This window comes from Lonchura striata, chromosome 1, assembly GCF_046129695.1.
Source record: "Lonchura striata isolate bLonStr1 chromosome 1, bLonStr1.mat, whole genome shotgun sequence".
In the NCBI taxonomy this organism is placed as follows: Eukaryota; Metazoa; Chordata; class Aves; order Passeriformes; family Estrildidae; genus Lonchura; species Lonchura striata.
Genome location: NC_134603.1, coordinates 107,478,116 through 107,496,902, shown reverse-complemented (window position 1 = coordinate 107,496,902; position 18,787 = coordinate 107,478,116). Strand labels below are relative to the sequence as shown.

The 18,787-nt window shown below is 39.5% G+C and overlaps 1 protein-coding gene across 2 annotated transcripts in view; it reads right to left on the bottom strand.

The window, feature by feature from the left end:
- Nucleotides 1-224: 224 nt before the first annotated feature.
- CNTNAP2 (contactin associated protein 2) overlaps nt 225-18,787 on the bottom strand; it is a 1,054,227-nt gene continuing 1,035,664 nt past the window's right edge. For both annotated transcript variants that reach the window (XM_031503926.2, XM_077786381.1), the window contains 2 exons: nt 11,708-11,779; nt 225-10,689 (listed from right to left, as the gene is read on the bottom strand). In XM_031503926.2, the coding sequence (XP_031359786.2) occupies nt 10,490-10,689; nt 11,708-11,779 (272 nt within the window). In that variant the 3' untranslated portion in view covers nt 225-10,489. The remainder of the gene's footprint in view (nt 10,690-11,707; nt 11,780-18,787) is intronic.

Below are 18,787 nucleotides of genomic sequence, written 5' to 3'. Positions count from 1 at the left end.
ACCTGTTCCCTCCATGGAGTCACTGTACACAGAAATCTGAAGAGCCCTCTGTACTTTATCTCAGGCTCTTATACAGTCTGTAAATGTTGGTTGGTTTTTTTATTTTATTTTATTTTATTTTATTTTGTTTAGCTTTTTTTTTGGTTTTGTGTTGGATGAAGATGTCAAATACTCCAAAAGAACCACACACACACACACACGAAAAAAACCCAAAACACTCCTCATCTGGCAAGGCTCTTTTAATGTTGTACTTTTACCAAACCACAGTACATACTTCAAATAAGGCCTAACAGATTATACTCTTTATAAATTTACAAACAGTTTATTCTCCTTAAAGAGATCATATTATTTTTATCAGTCTTGTGTATTTCAATGAATTATATGTTTATTCAAGCATAACATAGCAAATGTAGCCATAAATCTTTTAGACTAAGTGTCTATAACAGAGGAATCTCAGATACACTATACTTTCAGATTAGGATGTTTCTTAATATACACATTTTTGTTTAATTAGGGTAACTGTCATCTCCTGGTTATGTGTCCCATGGGAAAATTGTGCTCAAGAAAGAAACCTGTGGACTAGAGTAACTGCAAACAGAGAAGGTCTTGGCTCACCTGACAGGAAATTGGGCCAGCTTTGTAGGCACATAACCCTGGGATTGGCTTTCCACCTGGTTCAGAGGGAAGGGGTGAGAGGCTGCTTTTGCTCTCCTAATAGCTAATGGCCCATGTCTTTTCCTGGGTACAGACTGCTCCACAGCAGCAGGAACTAGATCAGTAAGAAAGGACAACTGCATTTCCATCCCTAAGCAACAGCCCAGGTTATTGAGAGCTGGTGGGCTGGTAGAGATGAATTACTCAGATGTGGCATACTTTAAAAAAAAAAGAAAAAAGGGAGTAAAATAAGAAAACAAGTAAAATTATCTGCTTCTGTAGCAATTTTCACAATCTTTTGCTACTGCTATGTATATGAATCTAATTTTGAACCATCACTCATGTCCTTGTCTCTGCTGATCCCTTTTTCTGCTCACAAGGCAATACCCATAAAACAGCAACTAGCTGTTGCTAATTTGCTATCTTGTCAAGCAAAGCCTGTAGAATAGGAGTACCCCACTGTGCTGTGAACCCCCCAACAGACTGCTAAAGAAACTATGTTTTGAGGAAGTTGCACTGAACCACCAGGCTGTGCAAACCTGTTTCTGAAATGTCATATGGCACCAATGGCTTCAAACCATCTCTCAAAGACTGAGAAATAAGTTCCTGCTTGAGCTCAATATGTCCCTGCCAGAGAACCAGCGAGGAAAGAAAAAGGCCTGACACTGAGACAAAACCCAAATCCAAACCATGCAAATTATAGTTGAATAATAAAAAAACAAAATCCAAGCCCATACCCAAGGTGTCCCTTGCAACAGAGATAGCTGATTGCTTTCTAAACTGCAGAACCAGCCATTTCTGTAGCTCCTAAATAACAAGTTTGGCAATAGTTACCATGCACAAAGCAAAGGCCACTTATAAAACATCTCCATAAAAATATCTATTTATCTCTATATCTCTATTTATATATGTCAGTAAGAAGCATCAGACTGAGCACAGCCCAAGCACTCCATGATGGGGGGGGGGGGGGGATCTATTTAATCTCCATGAAATTAAGCACTCTTAGTTAGGATTGGCATCCACATGTAGGATTAAATCAGTACAGGTAATTTCCATCAGGCTTCTCTTCATTAGCACTAGTCAAACGGGGTAGCAGAATTGTTGGGCAGCTGAAGCCTCTCAGGAATATTGTGCCAAATCATGCTGTTGAGTCAGAGGAACTCCCTGGACTTTGACTAATCAAAGTGTGAGTCAGTTCATTAGGGCTGAAGATAATCTATGTGATGCTTGCCCAGCCAACCCACTGATGAGTCTTGATCCACTGAAGAGCAGAGGAAAACTTCCCCATTGCTTGTGTATGACTGAGACTGACCATGCAAAGCAGATCTGTGGAAAGCCAGTTCTCTGTGCTTCAGAGTTAATAGCAACCAAGTGATACCTTAGTCTTCTTTATTCACGTGACTTGCATCCCTTCTCTTAAGCAGTTGGAGCTTCAAAAGATCAGATACAATGCAGGAGTTACAATAGGATGAGTGTAATATCCCAGGTATTCCACATACAGAAGCACCTTTTCTCCTCAGAGATGCTGATCCAATCCAAAAAATAAAATAATTTAATAACCAATGTTGAGAGTTTTCTCGGATGTGATCATAACAGAAACCTGTAGGAGTGCTGACTTGTTGGCCCTGTTGAGCTGGACCTTTAACACTCCAAGAGACTAAATTTACTAGAAGCTTTTATAATAGAATTTTTCGGTGTCCTACTTTGGAGATTACCAGCAGCCTTGTATAGCTGCTACAAAACCACAAGGGAAGTTGATGGCTGAAAACTCAATGTGACATCTTGTGGCCCTAAGAAAAATAGATGCCAGCTTTTGCCAGGCATTAATTTTATTATTGATATCTCTTGGGAAAATTTGAACCAAGAAATAGAAAGTAACCATGCTGAATGGAATGAAGTGCAGCTGCCTAATTTTCAGACTCTCTCTGCCAGGCAATGCTGTGATTTTGGAACAGATACAAACAAGTTATAAAATAATGCCACAGATGGCAGAAACCAAACTTGCACTTTCAGTCACTGAGTGCCATGAACAAATAAAAACCTACTGCAAATATAAAAGATGACAGGAATGGAGTGGCACATAACCCTTCCACTACAATGATTACATTTTAGGAAGGTGAAAAGCTTCACCTTGGTCAATGTAACAAGCATGGCTGGGAAAGGAGTTTAAAGGTGACAGTAAAAGGTAGTAAATTTGTCAGTGGCAAGGAACACTTCTAAAGTAGAGAAATAGATGTGAAAAAACCCAGAACTGTTAGCAATTTTCTTTCCTTGGAGTAATGGGTAGAGGGGTTTGGAATAAAGGAAATATTAGATGTCTACAAAGATCTTACTCCTTACTCTTACCAGGAACTGTGTAAAGGGACTTTACACTGTGTTTCAGAGTGTGAAGCAAAGCCAATCTCTCTTTGTTACCTTGCCCTACTGTAGTTTATGCTTCAGGGATAAAGGTGTCATTAGTGCAAGACACACAAGAAAACTCTGCAGACAGACCTTGATTTTACAATAGAAATAACATAAATCTAGCTGCTGGTACTGTGTCCAGCGTGTTATGATGGCAAACCATAGATCTACTTTTAAACGTTTACCCAAAGGAGTTTTTCAAGACAAAGCAGTGCAGGGCTATTTGTTCATCTTGTGAAGGACTTATTGCCTGTGGTAAGGTCAGACTCCTGCAATGATACACACATTGAAAGCACAAGAATGTGCACTTTAGAGAACAAACATTGGCATACAGGGGATGGCTACATTTTCTTTATTCAGCCAAGTTTATCTTCCATACTTCCACATGGGTTTAGAAAAATAGTACTCAGACTTGGCTGGTTGCTCCACTTCTAACCAAAGCCATGATGAAATGAAGGTGAGCTGTTAGGCTGGCAATGCCCCAGATGAAGCCTGCTTCCGTCTGACCTGAGTCATCTACATTTACTGTTTCTGGGCTGATTCAAGAGTTTGCTGCCTTGCTCCAGTGACTACCTTCTTTAAAGAGCCTGTTGATAGCCTACTACCCTGGAAATGGAGTCAGTGGGGAAAAACACATTATGACTGGACAGGATGCTAGATTATCTCATCTAGGTTCCCTTTCCCACAAAATGTTGGACAGAAGGTCTTTTGTGGTCCCTTTCAATTTGTGATGTTCAATAGGTTGGGGGAAAAGTGACAAAAGACAGGGACAGGCAGCAACACATCTGAGACTTGTCTTCTAAGCAGGTAGAAGAGCTTAGGTCTTGTGACTCTGTACTCTCACCAGCAGCCTAGAGCAGCTTGTTTAAGTTTGACATCTTCAGCTGTACTCTTGCAACAGCCTATTTCAAAGCATGTGAAAGACAGGAGCTCAAATATTTTGGCTAAAAAGTATTTACCTTTCTCACCTGTCAGAAAATGTCATCTACCTGCCTTCTCAATAAATTAGAATTTCTTAGAGAAGCTCTGTGCTAGAATTCAGAATGCTAGTTGTTGAATATCATCAGTATCAATACCTGTGCATTATAACAATTAATATGGTGATAGTACATCTCTGACGCTTGGAGACAGCAGAATTAATGCTATGAAATCTGAGGAAATAACAATTTGCTCTTCCTTGATATCCTATTACATACCAAGTGAGAACATTAATCTATGGTAAAACTAAAGGTACACACTTTTATGTTTGTTGTTTAATCCAGATGGTCTTCCTTGAGGAAAAAACAGCAGTGGGCATACAAATGGAAGCTGCTGAATCACAAAAGTAGCAGGATGTACTGAATTTGTTATTTGCTTATGTGTATATTTCCAGAGTATATCTTACCCCCTATTCATTGAAGTGGTTCTGGTTGTGCTTAAAAAATTGCTCAACTTTTCTCACACGATATTTTGAAAATAGAAGATTAATGAAAAGAAATACTTCTGTGTGAAAGAATCTGTTGATACCAAACTTTTTTTACAGTAAGTGTCTTTTAAAAAAAGACTTCTTGTGTAAAAAAGCCATGAATTGGCCCCTTTTCTTCCTGATTCTTAAGCAGTTGGCAAAATTAGGGTTTTGAGTATAGTGCCTCAGAAGAATCTGCTTAGATGTGAAAGTCAGAGTTAACTGTGTTACAGATTGTTAAATAAATTATTTTCCATTACCAGGTCCAAGTCTTGAGGCACCTGAGGCACCTCATTTGAGGCACCTTATGTGCCTGCTACTGTAGAGTGCAGCCTGAGTTTATCTTAAAAATTGCACTTAATTTCAAGAATAAGTGATTTTGCTAGCACTGCAGACTGCTGGGTTTGGAGCAAGTTTGGTATCTTATCCACCCACATCATGGCAGCAATTGCCCAAGTGGTGCAGATATCGCATCCCAAACAGCCTTAGGTTTTGGAGGTGCATGTGCACACCCACATGGCTGTGGTGAGACACGTGGCAGCAGAAGAGACCAAAGACTCTTTGTGTCACAGTGTTCAAGTATCAGTTGGGCTTTACACTTGAACCTTCACTCTCACCTCTTTGTCCTAGAGCTTCTCTACATAAATGAGAAATAATCCTGCATAAAGCATACCTCTCCTTCTGGGGGTTTCAACAGTCAGCACAGAAGAATGGTCAGAACATGGTCTGACCATGTTTCGAACACAGTGTCCCAACAGGACTTGCCACTGTTATATTCACAAAGGAAGTTAAAGTCTTGGATGGATCCAGGGATTTGTTGGGTGGATAAGGAAATGCATGCTATAGACAGAGCAACAGTGCCTCTGACTCAGGTGTTTGTTGCACTGATGCTTTGCCTAGGTTTCACACTCTCCCATACAAGCGCGTTTAACACAGTTCTTTTATAAAATGCTTCATGCCATAAAAATGTTTTAAAGCCTGATAAAGTAGTTTATTAAAAGGAACAGACACAAGTCTGTTGAGCTGGGCATACATTTTTCTCGATGGTTTCAATAAAAGGCTCTCATTCATGAAGGAAAGGACAGAGTTATGATAGGAAAGGAAGGCAAACCACCCACACTCAGTCATTTGTAGTATGTAAACCTTGTTAGGCTGGCAATGCCACAGAATCTGCAGTAACAAATGTGAGTAAAACTGAAAGCATACTGCTTGCTGCTATCTGCAAAATGATCAGAAAGGGAAAAAGCAGAAAGGCAGTCATTTTCTATCCAAACCCTGCTCTCAGACCCTCTGCCCACCTCAACATGTACAGATGTACACTTTGTAACAGGTAACACTGATGCAGGAGGAACATATTTGCACTTCAACAAATCTTCCCTGGTTTTTCACCTTATCTTCTTAGCTATACCTGCATTCTAAAGTACCTTTTTTCACAAACAAGGGGTCTTTTCTTAAGAGGCTTTTCCAACTTCTATCCTTTCCAAATTGATTTCCTGGTACTAAGATGTTAAAAATACAAGCAATGATAAAAATATACAAAGCATGAAGAAACAGCTGTTATGGTGATTAAAACTATTTAAAATGTATTTTTTTTCTTTTTTTTTTTTTTTTTTCCCCTCCTCTTTATTTACCAATCTGGTTTCTAATAGAACTTTAGTAAAAAGGAAAGACATTCACAGAAGATACTTATGCATACAAACACAATGCCCTTCATTCATTCTAATTTGCATGTTGTTGCTGTTAGAAGGCAAGATTTCTGTTTAATTTCTCTAGGATGGATGACATCTGATTACCAGAATTTAGGTTCTGCTTTTCAAGAATGACACCCTTTCAGGATTACCATGCTTGATGGAATGTAAAATCATTCATGGGATAAACCATATTGAAAGCTATTGCTTGTTGAACTTAGCTTCACATTTCAAAACATACCCTGGAAATTAGATGCATCTGCTGTTTAAGGACATTGTTTTAATTAAAGTGAATTCTTACCAGTACAATAAACTTGTACATATACACCACTGCTTCAGCAGTCTTACTAAAATATTTGTGATGTCCATCCTCTCAAATATATCATGCTGCCTAGAGCATGACCCTAAAATGCTGCTGTAGCTTTGAAGTGGTAACTGCTAGAAGAGATATAAAAAGTACAGGCAAAGTTTAAGACACAAAAAATACAAAGCAGAAATGCTCCAGTACAAGTTAAAGATACATATTTCTATTTTATATATCTGAATTTTCTATCAGTAAATATGGAATAAGCAGTGTGTAAAAGACCTGATTCAAAACTGCCAGAGTGGACTGCGGATTTTCCTTGAGGCTGGGCTGGCATCAAAATACGTTTTCCATTGTTTTGGCTCTTTGGAGCTCTGTGTCTCATTACCTGGTGGTCTTCAAGACTTGTGAATCCAAAATATTGCTTACATTATTTCACTAACACTGAGAGCTCTGATCTCCAGCCCAGTCTTGCTCTCCCCACTGCTGGTGGCAGTTTTGCCATAGTTTTCTGCAGTGTCAGGAATGACACTTTAGAAACACATCTGGGACACTTTGGTTCCCAAAACAGTACAAGAAGCTACATTTCTCTGCACAGTTCAAATAGGTGAAACAGCAAAAAAAACAGGTGATAAAAGACTGATTATTTTAATATTGTTTGGGGAAAGTATAGAGTTTTATAAAAGCAGGATCCACTCTCCCCTCAAACAGATTTTCCTACATACTTACTGAATGACATGGATTTTTGGCACAAGTAAGAGTGGGTGAAATAAACTATGGATGTTGTTTCAGCCTTCAATGATAGGCTTGCAGTGGAAGAAATTCTCAGAATAGATATAGTGCCAGCAAAATACACAGGCTACATCTCTGAGTCTGCTCCTGCTTTGCTGCCAGGATGCTGAATGACCAGTGCCTATAATTAAACATATATCATTCTCAGAAATGAAATACAAAGCAGACAGGCAGGAATTCACCCAAAGTCACCAAATCCCTATACAGAGACAGCTGCTAGTCAATAATATCATGTCTAAGGTCCAGTTTAAGAAGAAACAAGAGTTCTACTATTTAAAGGTTTCCAGAGTTATGAAAGTGACTGTATTTTAATACAGCACTAATGTATTTCACAGAAGAAGATCCATGGTGTCCAGTCAATGGAGTGGCATAGTTGACCCTGACTTGATTTCAGAAATTTAAACTGTTTTTTCAAATTTAAGACACTAATTTATAACTATTGCTTATGCAAGTTCTCTCTTAATCTCCCAGGGCTGTGAGAGATTAGCTGGTAATTTTTTTAGAAAATCAGTGAATAGATATCACAGGCCTCCCTATCATAACCAGAGACAACTGTCTCTTAATTTGCCAAGAACTTGGTTAGACATGGAAACAAGACAAAGCCATCTTTCCCTTCTAATGCCATGCTGAGGCATTTGGCAATTTGCACTATGGCTGTTAAATCTGTCTCTCCCACATAAAGTAGCAGAGGACTCTGGTCTCTCAGGATACAGGATATTGATCTTCCTCACAGACATTAAATTCAGATTAGGAGTGTTTTTTCTGCAAATCAAATGCCAATCTATGCAAACTGTGCTCTAATCACTACTCTTGGTAACTTGAAGTTGCAGCCAAGGATGTTTTTCAGAGTAGACTAAGATACCATTAAAATAAAATTAAACATAAAATCATAGAGAAAAGATAATGTCTTTTCAATCCTACAGAGACATCTATGATTGCTATGTAGTTTGCTGAGTGGTGGTACAGGGTAGATCCATCCCCTGCTGATATTCCCCAATGAGAGAAGACTTGGGGAAGACTTATTTTACAACCATGATTAAACCAAATCATCTGCTTGATTACAGACAAGAGAGGGAGAGGTTAATGCAGCAGACAAGGCAAAAGACTGCAGAGCACAAGAGTGACAGAGGTAATTTTTATGCCTACCTGAACCTCTCTGCCATGTATGTTACCTGAGAAACAGTAATTGCTTTTAAAACTGGTAACTTTTTTGTATGCTAATTGCAAATCCATAAATAGAAGAAATTAATGGGCTTGATTTACTCTGATATCTATGTTCCATGGTTATGTTCCTCCAATACAGGACTTTAGGCTACCATCTTTAAAACCCAAACTACCTGGCCTGACTTTCTGATAAATTGTGCTTATCAATATCTTGTCTGGTAAGACTCCAATATTTTCTCCTACACGATTTTTTTCCCCCATTTTTAAAGTGTCAATTAGAATAATGAAAGTTGCAACCAAAAAAAAATAAGGAAATAAAAAAATGGCAGCACTGCAGAGTGTAGTAGATGTTTGGGTGGAAAATAAATATTTCTTGTGCAGAAAAATGAATTAAATCTGTGCATACTAAATCCAGAAATATTAAAGACAAAGCAAATCTAGGACTGTCACAAGAATAAATACTTTTGAAGGGAAGTTCCTGGTATAGTTTCTGTTCTTCTAGCACATGGCATAGCCCTGCAGTATATTCATTCATTCAGTCTGTTCACTGCAAAACCTGTCCATTAAGGCCTTAAATTCCTATCAGTTCAGACCATAGGAGAACCACGCTTCTCTACAGAGGGCAAGCTAAAGCTTTATTAAGTTATTGCCACTAAAAGATACTAAGTCTTCAGGCTGCCCTTTTCTCTTTCCTTCTAGCTGCCTGTCTGATGTTCAGCTGACACTTTGGACACTCCTGATTTGAGAGGAAAATGGGATGCAATGCTGTACTTGGGATTGGCCTTGCTATTCTTAAAAATGCCTTACAAAGACAGTAAAATAGTTTGGGTAAATCTCTGTATTGAAAAGTGACTCTCCCCTATGTGCTGTGTGTTCCTCATGTGCTCTGGAGGCAGAGTTTTCATGCTTCCTTTGCCTCACCTTCCTGACTGTGCAAACACTGTGTAGGTTTTCCTTGCAAAGGGACAGAAACAAGGGATTTAAGGAATAAATTGCTACTCTCAAGTTGAAAAAAAAAAAAGGATGTGAAGTCCATGGGTTCAAATGCACTGAGTAAAGCTGTACTAATACTTTTAAGTATTAATAAGTACTAATACTATTAAGAAGAAACAGAAGAAAACAAAGTCTGGCTCTAATTCCCCACTACAATGTACAGAATATGCCAATATGCCACAGGCAGAGCTGAGTTTAACTTGGCACGTGCCTCAGGGGGTGACTTGGTGCCATAGACAGAGACACAGGAACAGACTAGGTCTACAGACTCACACAGCATCAGACTCCCTCAGAGACCAACTAAATGATACAAAAAACCTTTAAAGCCTCCAGTGCTTTATGATAATCCTTTTTAGTAATAGTAGAGTAGTTGTAATAACAGTATTTTTACATTGCTGATGAGAATTGCACACAATCAGTGAAGTGCCTGGGTCAAGAAGATGGGTTCTGCCAGGGCTGATGAGATGTTGAGAACCTGGTGAGTAAGGTTTGCATTAGTCCTCACCCCCTATCCCACCCCCTGGATCAATGATACCCGAATAAACGGTGACGCGGGGCTGAGGGTGGCCTGCAGGGAAGTGGCCAGCCAGGAAGGAACACAATGCTGGGAAGAAAGGGCTGCCACTTTCTTTCAGGACAGAGCCACCCACATTTTAAACAGCTTTTAAAAATATAAAAAACCAGCCCTGTTTCTTGTCACAGGTATCCAGAACATCTCTAAACACACAGAGAAATAGACAGGTATGACTGAAAATTGCAACCAATGCTGAAGCTGCAAAACTGCTCTTTGTTGTAGTTGTTGGGATACAGAAGGGGCAATTTGCTGTAAATAAATATTAAAAAGTATTTTTTCTTAAATTCTTGAGATATTCTTTTTTTTTTTCTCCAGTCTCAGTGGTATTTTCCTGTCACTTGCTCCTCCAGTTGTGCTGATCTTTTTATCCTATGTGTGCTCAAGTGTCCGAGTGTTCTCTCTCCACTGCAAGAGTCATCCCAGTCCCACCCTGGCCCAGCTCATATCCCACCCCAGGCCCCATCCCCGTGGGCTTAGATAAGCCATTCCTTCTTGCTCTCGTCTATGGTCTCCGTGAAGTTGGGGTCATTGTTCATGATGGCGGCGTCGGCGCTCTCGGCTGACTCTGCCCCTTTGGCCTCGTTGGTGTGGTAGGTTCCCTTGTGGCGGAACATGTAGCGGATCAGGAACACCAAGGTGCAGAGGATGGTGAAGATCACCACTGCGATGACGCCTGCACACAGGAGGAAAGAAAAGATGCCCCTGGTGAGACCAGCTGCAGACTTTAACACAAAAAAAAGATCCCAAAACTCCTCTGAGCTGAGTTGAAGCTACTTGGGCACATGGACATCACCACAGTTGCTTGGTTTCCACTACTCTAATATTTATATATAGTTTCCACTATATACAAAATGCAGATGTATGAGGTCTGCTGGTGACTGTCATCCCATTGGTAAAAATTTCAACATTAATAACTACTTAAAGACCTGAGCTTTGCTGACCATGAGGCAGAGGGTGCTGAGCACTCCCAGAACTGTGGGGTGTATTGGTGATGTGTGGACAGATCTTTGAAGGTGGAATCACTGATGTTCACTTTCTAGTCAATGGCTGTAAAGACCTATCCTTGCTCCTTGACATGTCCTTGAAAACTGGCTTGGTTCACTGTTGGCTCACACCACCTACTAAGCACTGGCTCCACGTAATTGCAGATTTTATCATCAGTTCTGCTTTATCATCAGTTCTAGCCTTAATTGCTGTCCCTGAAATGGTCTATTTTGGGTTCAACCCTGTTATAGAGAAGTCTCACAAATGTTATTCTCTTAGGCATAGGTATCTATGTGATAAAACAACACTGTTCCTGTTTGGGCCCTTCTCTACAGGCAAAGGAATCTTTCAGGATGAAGATGTTATAAAATTTTCAGAAAAAAATATTCTTATCAGCCAGAGTTATGTTATGCCCCTTTACGTTGACTGATGCATTGGGCAGGTGAATTGAGGCTGTTCAAGTGTGGCCTGAATTTTTTTGAGGAATGCAATGCTGTCCTTCTAGTATTGTAAAGTTTCAAAGTGTAAGGAAAAGTTATATGTAATTATAAAAATATAAATTAGAAGGGAAAAATTGCACAGCAAACCAAGACTAAAGCAACAAACCTAATCCTGGATATGGAAATATGCACCCTTATTACCAATTGCAATTCAGCCATCAGAGACATATACTGCCAAGTATCTTGGAAAATAGACAGTTTTCTTACCTCCTATAATAGCTGAGTTTCTGTTAACTCCATCTCCTATAGCTTGACCATTGTATGGAAAATCAGCACTTGCTGTAAATAGAGAATTAAAGATTCAATAGCAGTGAAACTTCTGTAAAAGTTCAGAAATAAATCCAACATCCTCAGATACAACTTAAAGAAAACTGTGATCACTAGATATTTATCTGTAGATGAATAAAACCAAAAAGATCTGTCAATATTATCTAATCCTTCAAAACTACTTGCTTGCTCCTCATAATGAAAATAAAGTTAAAATAAAGGAGATACTCTCAGTAAAGATTGCTGTTGGTACAGGAAGGCATTTTGCCCTTTACTAACATAAAGTCCATAAGTTTTAAGTGGTAAAAAAAGCACAAAATGAAACAAACCCCTCTCTTTTAAAAGTGTGTGATCATACTTATTATTACAGAGATTTTTGCCTTTGTCACTGCTACCTATTGAAGGCTTCAGAAGCTTCCAGGATTTTGTGACCACCATTGGGTACAAATTCAAACTCCTTCAAAGAAAAAACTTGCATCTCTTTTGCTGCCTCACAGTCCAAAGTAAGAGAGGGGCTGAAGCTTCTGTTGGTCAGAGCCATAGAGCAGCCACCCTACAGAGTACATATCAGCACTTTTGCCACTCTGGGAGAAAGCCCAGCATGGCAGCTGAGCCACTGCTGGAGCTGCTTTGGAGCTGAGGAGCAAGACTGTGAGCTGGAGGAGCTGAGGCAAGGCAGGCATAGGAGGCTGTGGATGAGGATAGTCTCCAGCACACAGGGAAGGAGAGGAAATAAAGGCAGATGTGCCAGCATTCATTTGCCAGTGACCTGAAAACCCCTTCCAGCAGAATTGGATGAATTTGGATGAATTTGGATGGTAGCCTTGGTTATAACCTCCAGAAAATATCACAGAGGCTTTTCAAAGGCAATCTCATCAATTAAACTTATCAATATTTTCTTTATACCAGATATACCAGCTAGACACTGCATTGACTAAGTAAGCCTAGGGAGCTGGATGAGTGGCTGTAATAATTTTCTTCTTTGCCCCTTGACTAAGACATTGATTTTGAAATAGAGAAAATGTTTTTAAAAGTGCGTTAACTGGAGAAAGTTAAAATAATCAAGGATATGAACTGCTTCTCAGGGCAGAATTTAGAACCCCACAGTATTTTCCTTGCTTGATGGATTAGGTGATACTATATGAAAATAATCAGTTGCCTTTACAGACCAGTGATGCATTCAGTATATCAAGAACTGGCTGAGGGAATTCAACTCTTTCTGTTACCATGGACCAAAACCCATAATAAAGTTCCTTTTGTATTGTAAAGCAGCTGCACAAAAGAATGAATGGCTTCAGCTTGCCACGTGGCCTGAAAAGAGGTTTGGGGCTAGAGTAGCCCTCTGTATGCCTACTCTGGGAGAGTCAAACCAGCTGTGTGCTCAGCAGCTGGTTTTTGGCTGGCTGCCTGGGGGACAAACAGGAGTGAGCTTCTCAGAGCTCAGCAGAGGGGCCCTGTCCAGCAGTTTCTGCCAGCAGCACTTGTGTCTTTGACATTTGTTGGTGCTCTGGCTCCTGAAAACCTTCATCTGCACCCCTCTGAAATGAATCAAGCTATAAATTGTAGAAGGTAAATAAATACCTGGTTCTGTATCAGTGGATTTTGCTCCAAAGAACTGTGCCAGGACCGTTAATGAAGACATTTTGGCACAGGATCCATAAACATACCCTTGCAGTGCTAAAAGGGAAGGGCTGGCAGTGGGAAATCATACTTTTAAACCTGCCCTCCCTGCATCTGAAGGAAAATCCTAAAGCCAAGTAATACTGTGGGGAAAGCATCAAACTCCTTGTGTCTGCCAAATCACAAGAAATTCCTCTCTGCCATTCTAACTCAAAAGGAGGCCCCCTGTCATCCAAGCAGCACCACAGGCAGTTAACAAGTCCTAGCATTTGTCACTTGCTTTAGTTGTTCTCCTGTGTCCTCACACAAGAAATCTTAAAATCTACAATGGTCACAGTTCCTCCTTCCCTTACAATTTAATATTATATTTTATCTTCTTTTAATAGGTTATTTCAAGAACAATGGCACTAGTGAAATGTGAAGAAAGAGAAAAGCTGCTGTTTATGGCAGCATGATCCCTCTTGAGCTGCCACATCTTACTGGCTATGCTACAAGGGATTCCTGGCAGATGGAAGACCATGGTCTGTGATGCTCAACAGGCACTGAAGCACACTGCAGGATAAGAAAGGACATGATCAAGAAAGGACATGATCCAGGATGTGGAGCTCCATCCTTGATCTTGGCTGAGAGCTGCTGCTAGGAGTGGACCAAATGCCTTCATGCTGCTCTCCGTTGCACCCAGTCATCTTACACTCGGGAGGAGCTGTCCATCGATCAACAAGCACGTGTGATTCACTCTGAGACTCTCACCTCTGACAAAAAGGAAACAACAAAATGCTTCTGGGAGCTGGGGAGGCTATTTCAGCAAGAAATCAGATTGACAAAATTGTGCCCTGCTGCAGCTGCTGGAGAACTAGGTGTGCTGCAGGGATAAAAAGGAGCTTAGGCTTTCATGAATCTTTTTTTTTTTAAAGCACTTGCAGTAGTGTTGGCAGATATTATCACTGTAATTCATGAATTGCTGTTCTATTATTCTTGTGACACCAAGAGACCTGCTTGTGTATTATGGGGTTTTTTTGACTGAAAACTTGTATCTAAAATTTCATCCAAATGTGGGGTTAGAGAATATATTTTTCTGCAAAAATAGCTACACAATTTTTTTACTTGAAGTATTATTATAGATGAATAAAGGAGAAAGAAAGCAATGAATTAGTTTCCTTTTTTAATGGGAAGCTCCCTTGAAATTCTTCAGTAGCTTCTCAAAAGATCAGAAATAGCTATAGATCAGAGGTCTAAGAACTGCAAAAGGGTAATTCCTGCCACAGCAATCAGGCAGAAAAGAACATGAGAGTCCTTGACCCTCCAAGATGAGCTTAGCAGAGTATTGTCCCCAACAGGTACCAAGTGCAGGTATTTCAGACAGGAGTTACATCATCCAAAAGCATGGGGATTCCTCTCTGACCTTACTACAGTCACAGTCCTTGGCAATCTTAAGCAACTTTGCTAAAAAGACAACTAACTAGAGTTTTTCTTCCATTGCTGCTGGAATTGAGGAACTAAAAGAGGAAAGAACACATTAGAACAGCAGTAATACTGATCCTCTGGTAAAAGCACAGAAGAGTACATAAAGTGCTGTTCATAGGCTGTAGAGAGTAATTCCTAAAACTAATCTTCCCTAGGTTTCTCCAAGTAGCCAGGGTCTCATGTGTGTGATTCAAAACATGAAGAATGGAGCAAAGAGCTTTTTAATCTATCCTGGGAAACAGAAAATCTATCCTGAAAAGCTAAATATTGACCCAAGAAATATCCTGCCAGCTCCCTAAAATCCTTTGCTCATGCAGCTGTGGCACAGAGACATCAGCTTGCTGTCATGGCACACCAAAGACCTTTTCCTAAAACCTGCAGCCAGTGCAGGGACAGATTGCTCTGTATCAGGAAGTGCTAAGCTCCTCTGTGGCTTATGAACATCACTTTGGTTCCCTTCCAGGATCCAAGCTGGCTGATGCTGTTCTCTGCACCCTGTCTTTCCAGAGCAGGTCATCAGGTTTGCTTCAAACACCACCATCCTGAGGCTAACCTATGTAAAAGGACAGAGTACACTTTGCTTTCTCTTTCTTTCATGGGCTGCTGTTTACAAGGTCATAGTTTCAATAACCACAGAGTAAATCTACAGAGTCTGTACTTATGTTCTGCACTTTTCAACTTTCTGTTATTAGGGTAAATGGGGTTGAAGAAATTTTGCAGCACCTAAAAGGGTCATTAAAGACTGACTGCAGGCAAATTCCTTATTCTGACCATCATTTTAATGGCATTTGAAGCTTTAGATGACCACAAAAATGCAGATGGAGACCTGCCATCCTTCAGCATGCCCAGCATGGTCATTGCCACAATCAGATGCAAAACAGCAGCCCTCAATGAATGGAGAGGGAAGATGGGACTGGATAAACAGAGCACAACTAGGATTGATGTTAAAGATGACAGATGTGCTTGGTTTAGCTGAGTGAATTGAATCTGCTTCATTATGACAGGCATGATTTTGCATCTGCTATTTTCAGAGGGAAAATATTTTACAATGGATCCCACATAAAAGCCTTTTGCAAATTCACAAAATTGAGATAAAAAAATGACCTTGATAAAGTAGTCCAGAAGGTGAGTGTGGGCTGAGAAATGAGCAAAAGGTTGTTCAGTAAAGGCAAAGGGAAACCCAAAACCAAAGCGGGGTGGGGATTTTCAGGTAAAGAGCAGTATCAAGAAGTACACAGTAAAAAGGTAAATTTTGTTTTGAGATACATTAATAGGAGTGTTATACATAAGTAATTGAAAACAATTTTTAAAACTTTTTTTCTGAGTGGGCAATTCTTGGTTAAAATATACCACACTACAAAGGAAGACACAGCTTAGATTTGCTCCAAAAAAGGAAGTGTGAGAGTTATCACAGGTCTAAAGCAATCAATAAAAGAAGAAATGCTGGAAAATGAGCTTGTTCAGACTAGATCTTATGTGCTGCAAGACTTCTTTGGCCTTTCATCTTTACAGATGTCCACAATTTTGAGAAGTATTTGTCCATTATTAAACCAGTTGGGTTTTCACATAAATATGAACCGCAGAAGAAACCAGAACCACCAGGTCTGATGATCACAAGGTCTATAAAAACCATATCAATCAAGACATTGATTAGAAGTAAAACAGTAAGATAAAATAAAAGATGTGAACTATAACTCCTTCTTCTTAATTCTATTTTGCAGCCAAGCATCCAAGAATTGACTTTACAATGACAACAAATTCTCACTTACATGTTAGGATTATGAGGAAATGTTGGACTCTAGATCCATTCATGAATCTGGTTCTCCATAGGATCACAGCACAGAGAAAAATAAAAAGAAGCTCTCTGGTGTCATTCTGTAAATTATGTCAACTCTGCTGGTCAGGTGAGACTGTACTGCTGTGGTTTGAAATTACAGAGCTCCCCTTATTACAGACTCTAAATACAGAACCTAATTGCTTGACTCTTGATAGTCAAAATTCATGTACAGTCACAGCCCCATTCCCCTTCCTGAAGGGACTGGATCACAAGTGAAACTCTAAACACACGCACAGAAATGATGGAGCAGAGTAAACAATGCCATTACATAGTCCTACATCAAAGGTGAACAACACAACCCTTTTGTGCTCATCCCACTACCTGTGCCCATCCCATCCACTTCTCTCCTCCTGAGTTTGGCTCTGTGAAGAGCTCTCATGACACATAAACTGCAGCAATTCAGCAAAAGAAAAAAAAAATCTGAAGCAGTATGAAAAAAGCTGTCTCTTTTAATGCACATTTTTCCGTGTCTTACTTTGTATTGGAAGTTCATATGTTTTTATCTTTTAAATTAATAAATCTATTTTTTTTCCTGCTTCTCTAGGCTGAAAACTCAGAAAGGAGGAAAACTACCCCTACTCTTCTTTTCTAGGTGTTTGAGAGCAGATTCTGAGGGAGGACTGTTTAACATTAAACTCTGTTAACAGACTTTACTTGAATTCCTATGAACATCAGGTTAAGTATAGAACCAAGAATTTGGCTGAAGAGATTTTTAATATTAAACACCTCCAAGTTTAAAAAAACCCAAGCTCACACTTACCCCCCCACCACCCCAGAATATCTAAAAGGTATTATTAACCATGTTGTTTGTAAAAGGTTGAGTTTGTTCTAGCATACTATGTGGGGTCAGTCATTACTCTCCCTGAATTTTTAGTGATGCCTCAAGTGTAGTATTAGAGGGTTATATGTATGTCCTTATTATGAACCACTTTCCTGAATTTATGGAAATAGAAATCTTCACAGTCACAGACTTAATAAATTTTTTCAGCACAAGTTACAGGATATTGGGAAAAATACACCCACTTAGCAATTCTATAACTACCAGAACAGACGTGCAGCTTTAAAGGAAAAATTGAGGCTTTTAATTTTAAAAATGTCATATTCTCTCTGTTGCCAATAATGCTGGTTATCTGGAACATGAAAATCTCCATGTTGGAACAGAATGCACTAATTTCTTCAGTCTTTTACAACCATCTTTACTGGGAGGACATAGAGGAAAAAACCCTAATGTAAATGATAAAAAATCCTCTAGTGCATTAGTGCTATTTGGACCAATTACTTATACTAAGTTTTATTAGGTATGTTAAGTTAGATCAAAAATATTTTAAAAGGTTACATTTTATTAGCGAACTTTTCATTGAATCTCAGTAGTTTTTATGTCAGCTTCTGGTGAGTTCTGCTGAGAGAGATACATGCACAGAGATAATGGAAAACCTGTGGGTTTACATTTTTAGTGTGAAGACTCTTCGATGCTGTCTTTTTATACCAATAGAAAGTGAGTATAAATTAAAAATTCCTTTTAAATGATGGTTTAATAGAAACATTGTCCTGTGAACACCCTTCTGCATGTAAATGCCTGGGACAGTGGGAAAGTAAGTGGGGATTATAGAAGAAAAGTGTTGTTGGATGTTACTGTAAAAGAAAGCATGCATTTTAGAATGAACAATGGAAATGCTAACAATGAACAATGGCAGTGCTGGAAGAAAATGAAGTGAAAGCTCCCTGGCCAATGAACTGGGACAATACAGACTCTCAACACTAGACAGCAGACAACCCAATCAGTAAAGATAGCTATTTGTGAAATGCTGTGTTACCAGCCCTTTAACTTCCTTCTGCAGGTGAGCTTTGCTGTCCACACTCTTAAGGTGAGGAGGAAATGGAGTTTTATCAATGGCTTACACTGAGAGTTGTACAATATTCTTTTTTTTGGTCTTGAAAGGCAATCTTCCTAGCAAAGGGACTGAAAAACTTGTGCCTTATTAGGAGACCCTTCGCTGCAGCTCAAACTTCACCAGTCAGTCCTGGATGAAATACAAAACAGGGAAAACATTCCTGCACTGCCTTTTGGGATGGGTTAGGTGATTATCCCTTGCTTTCCC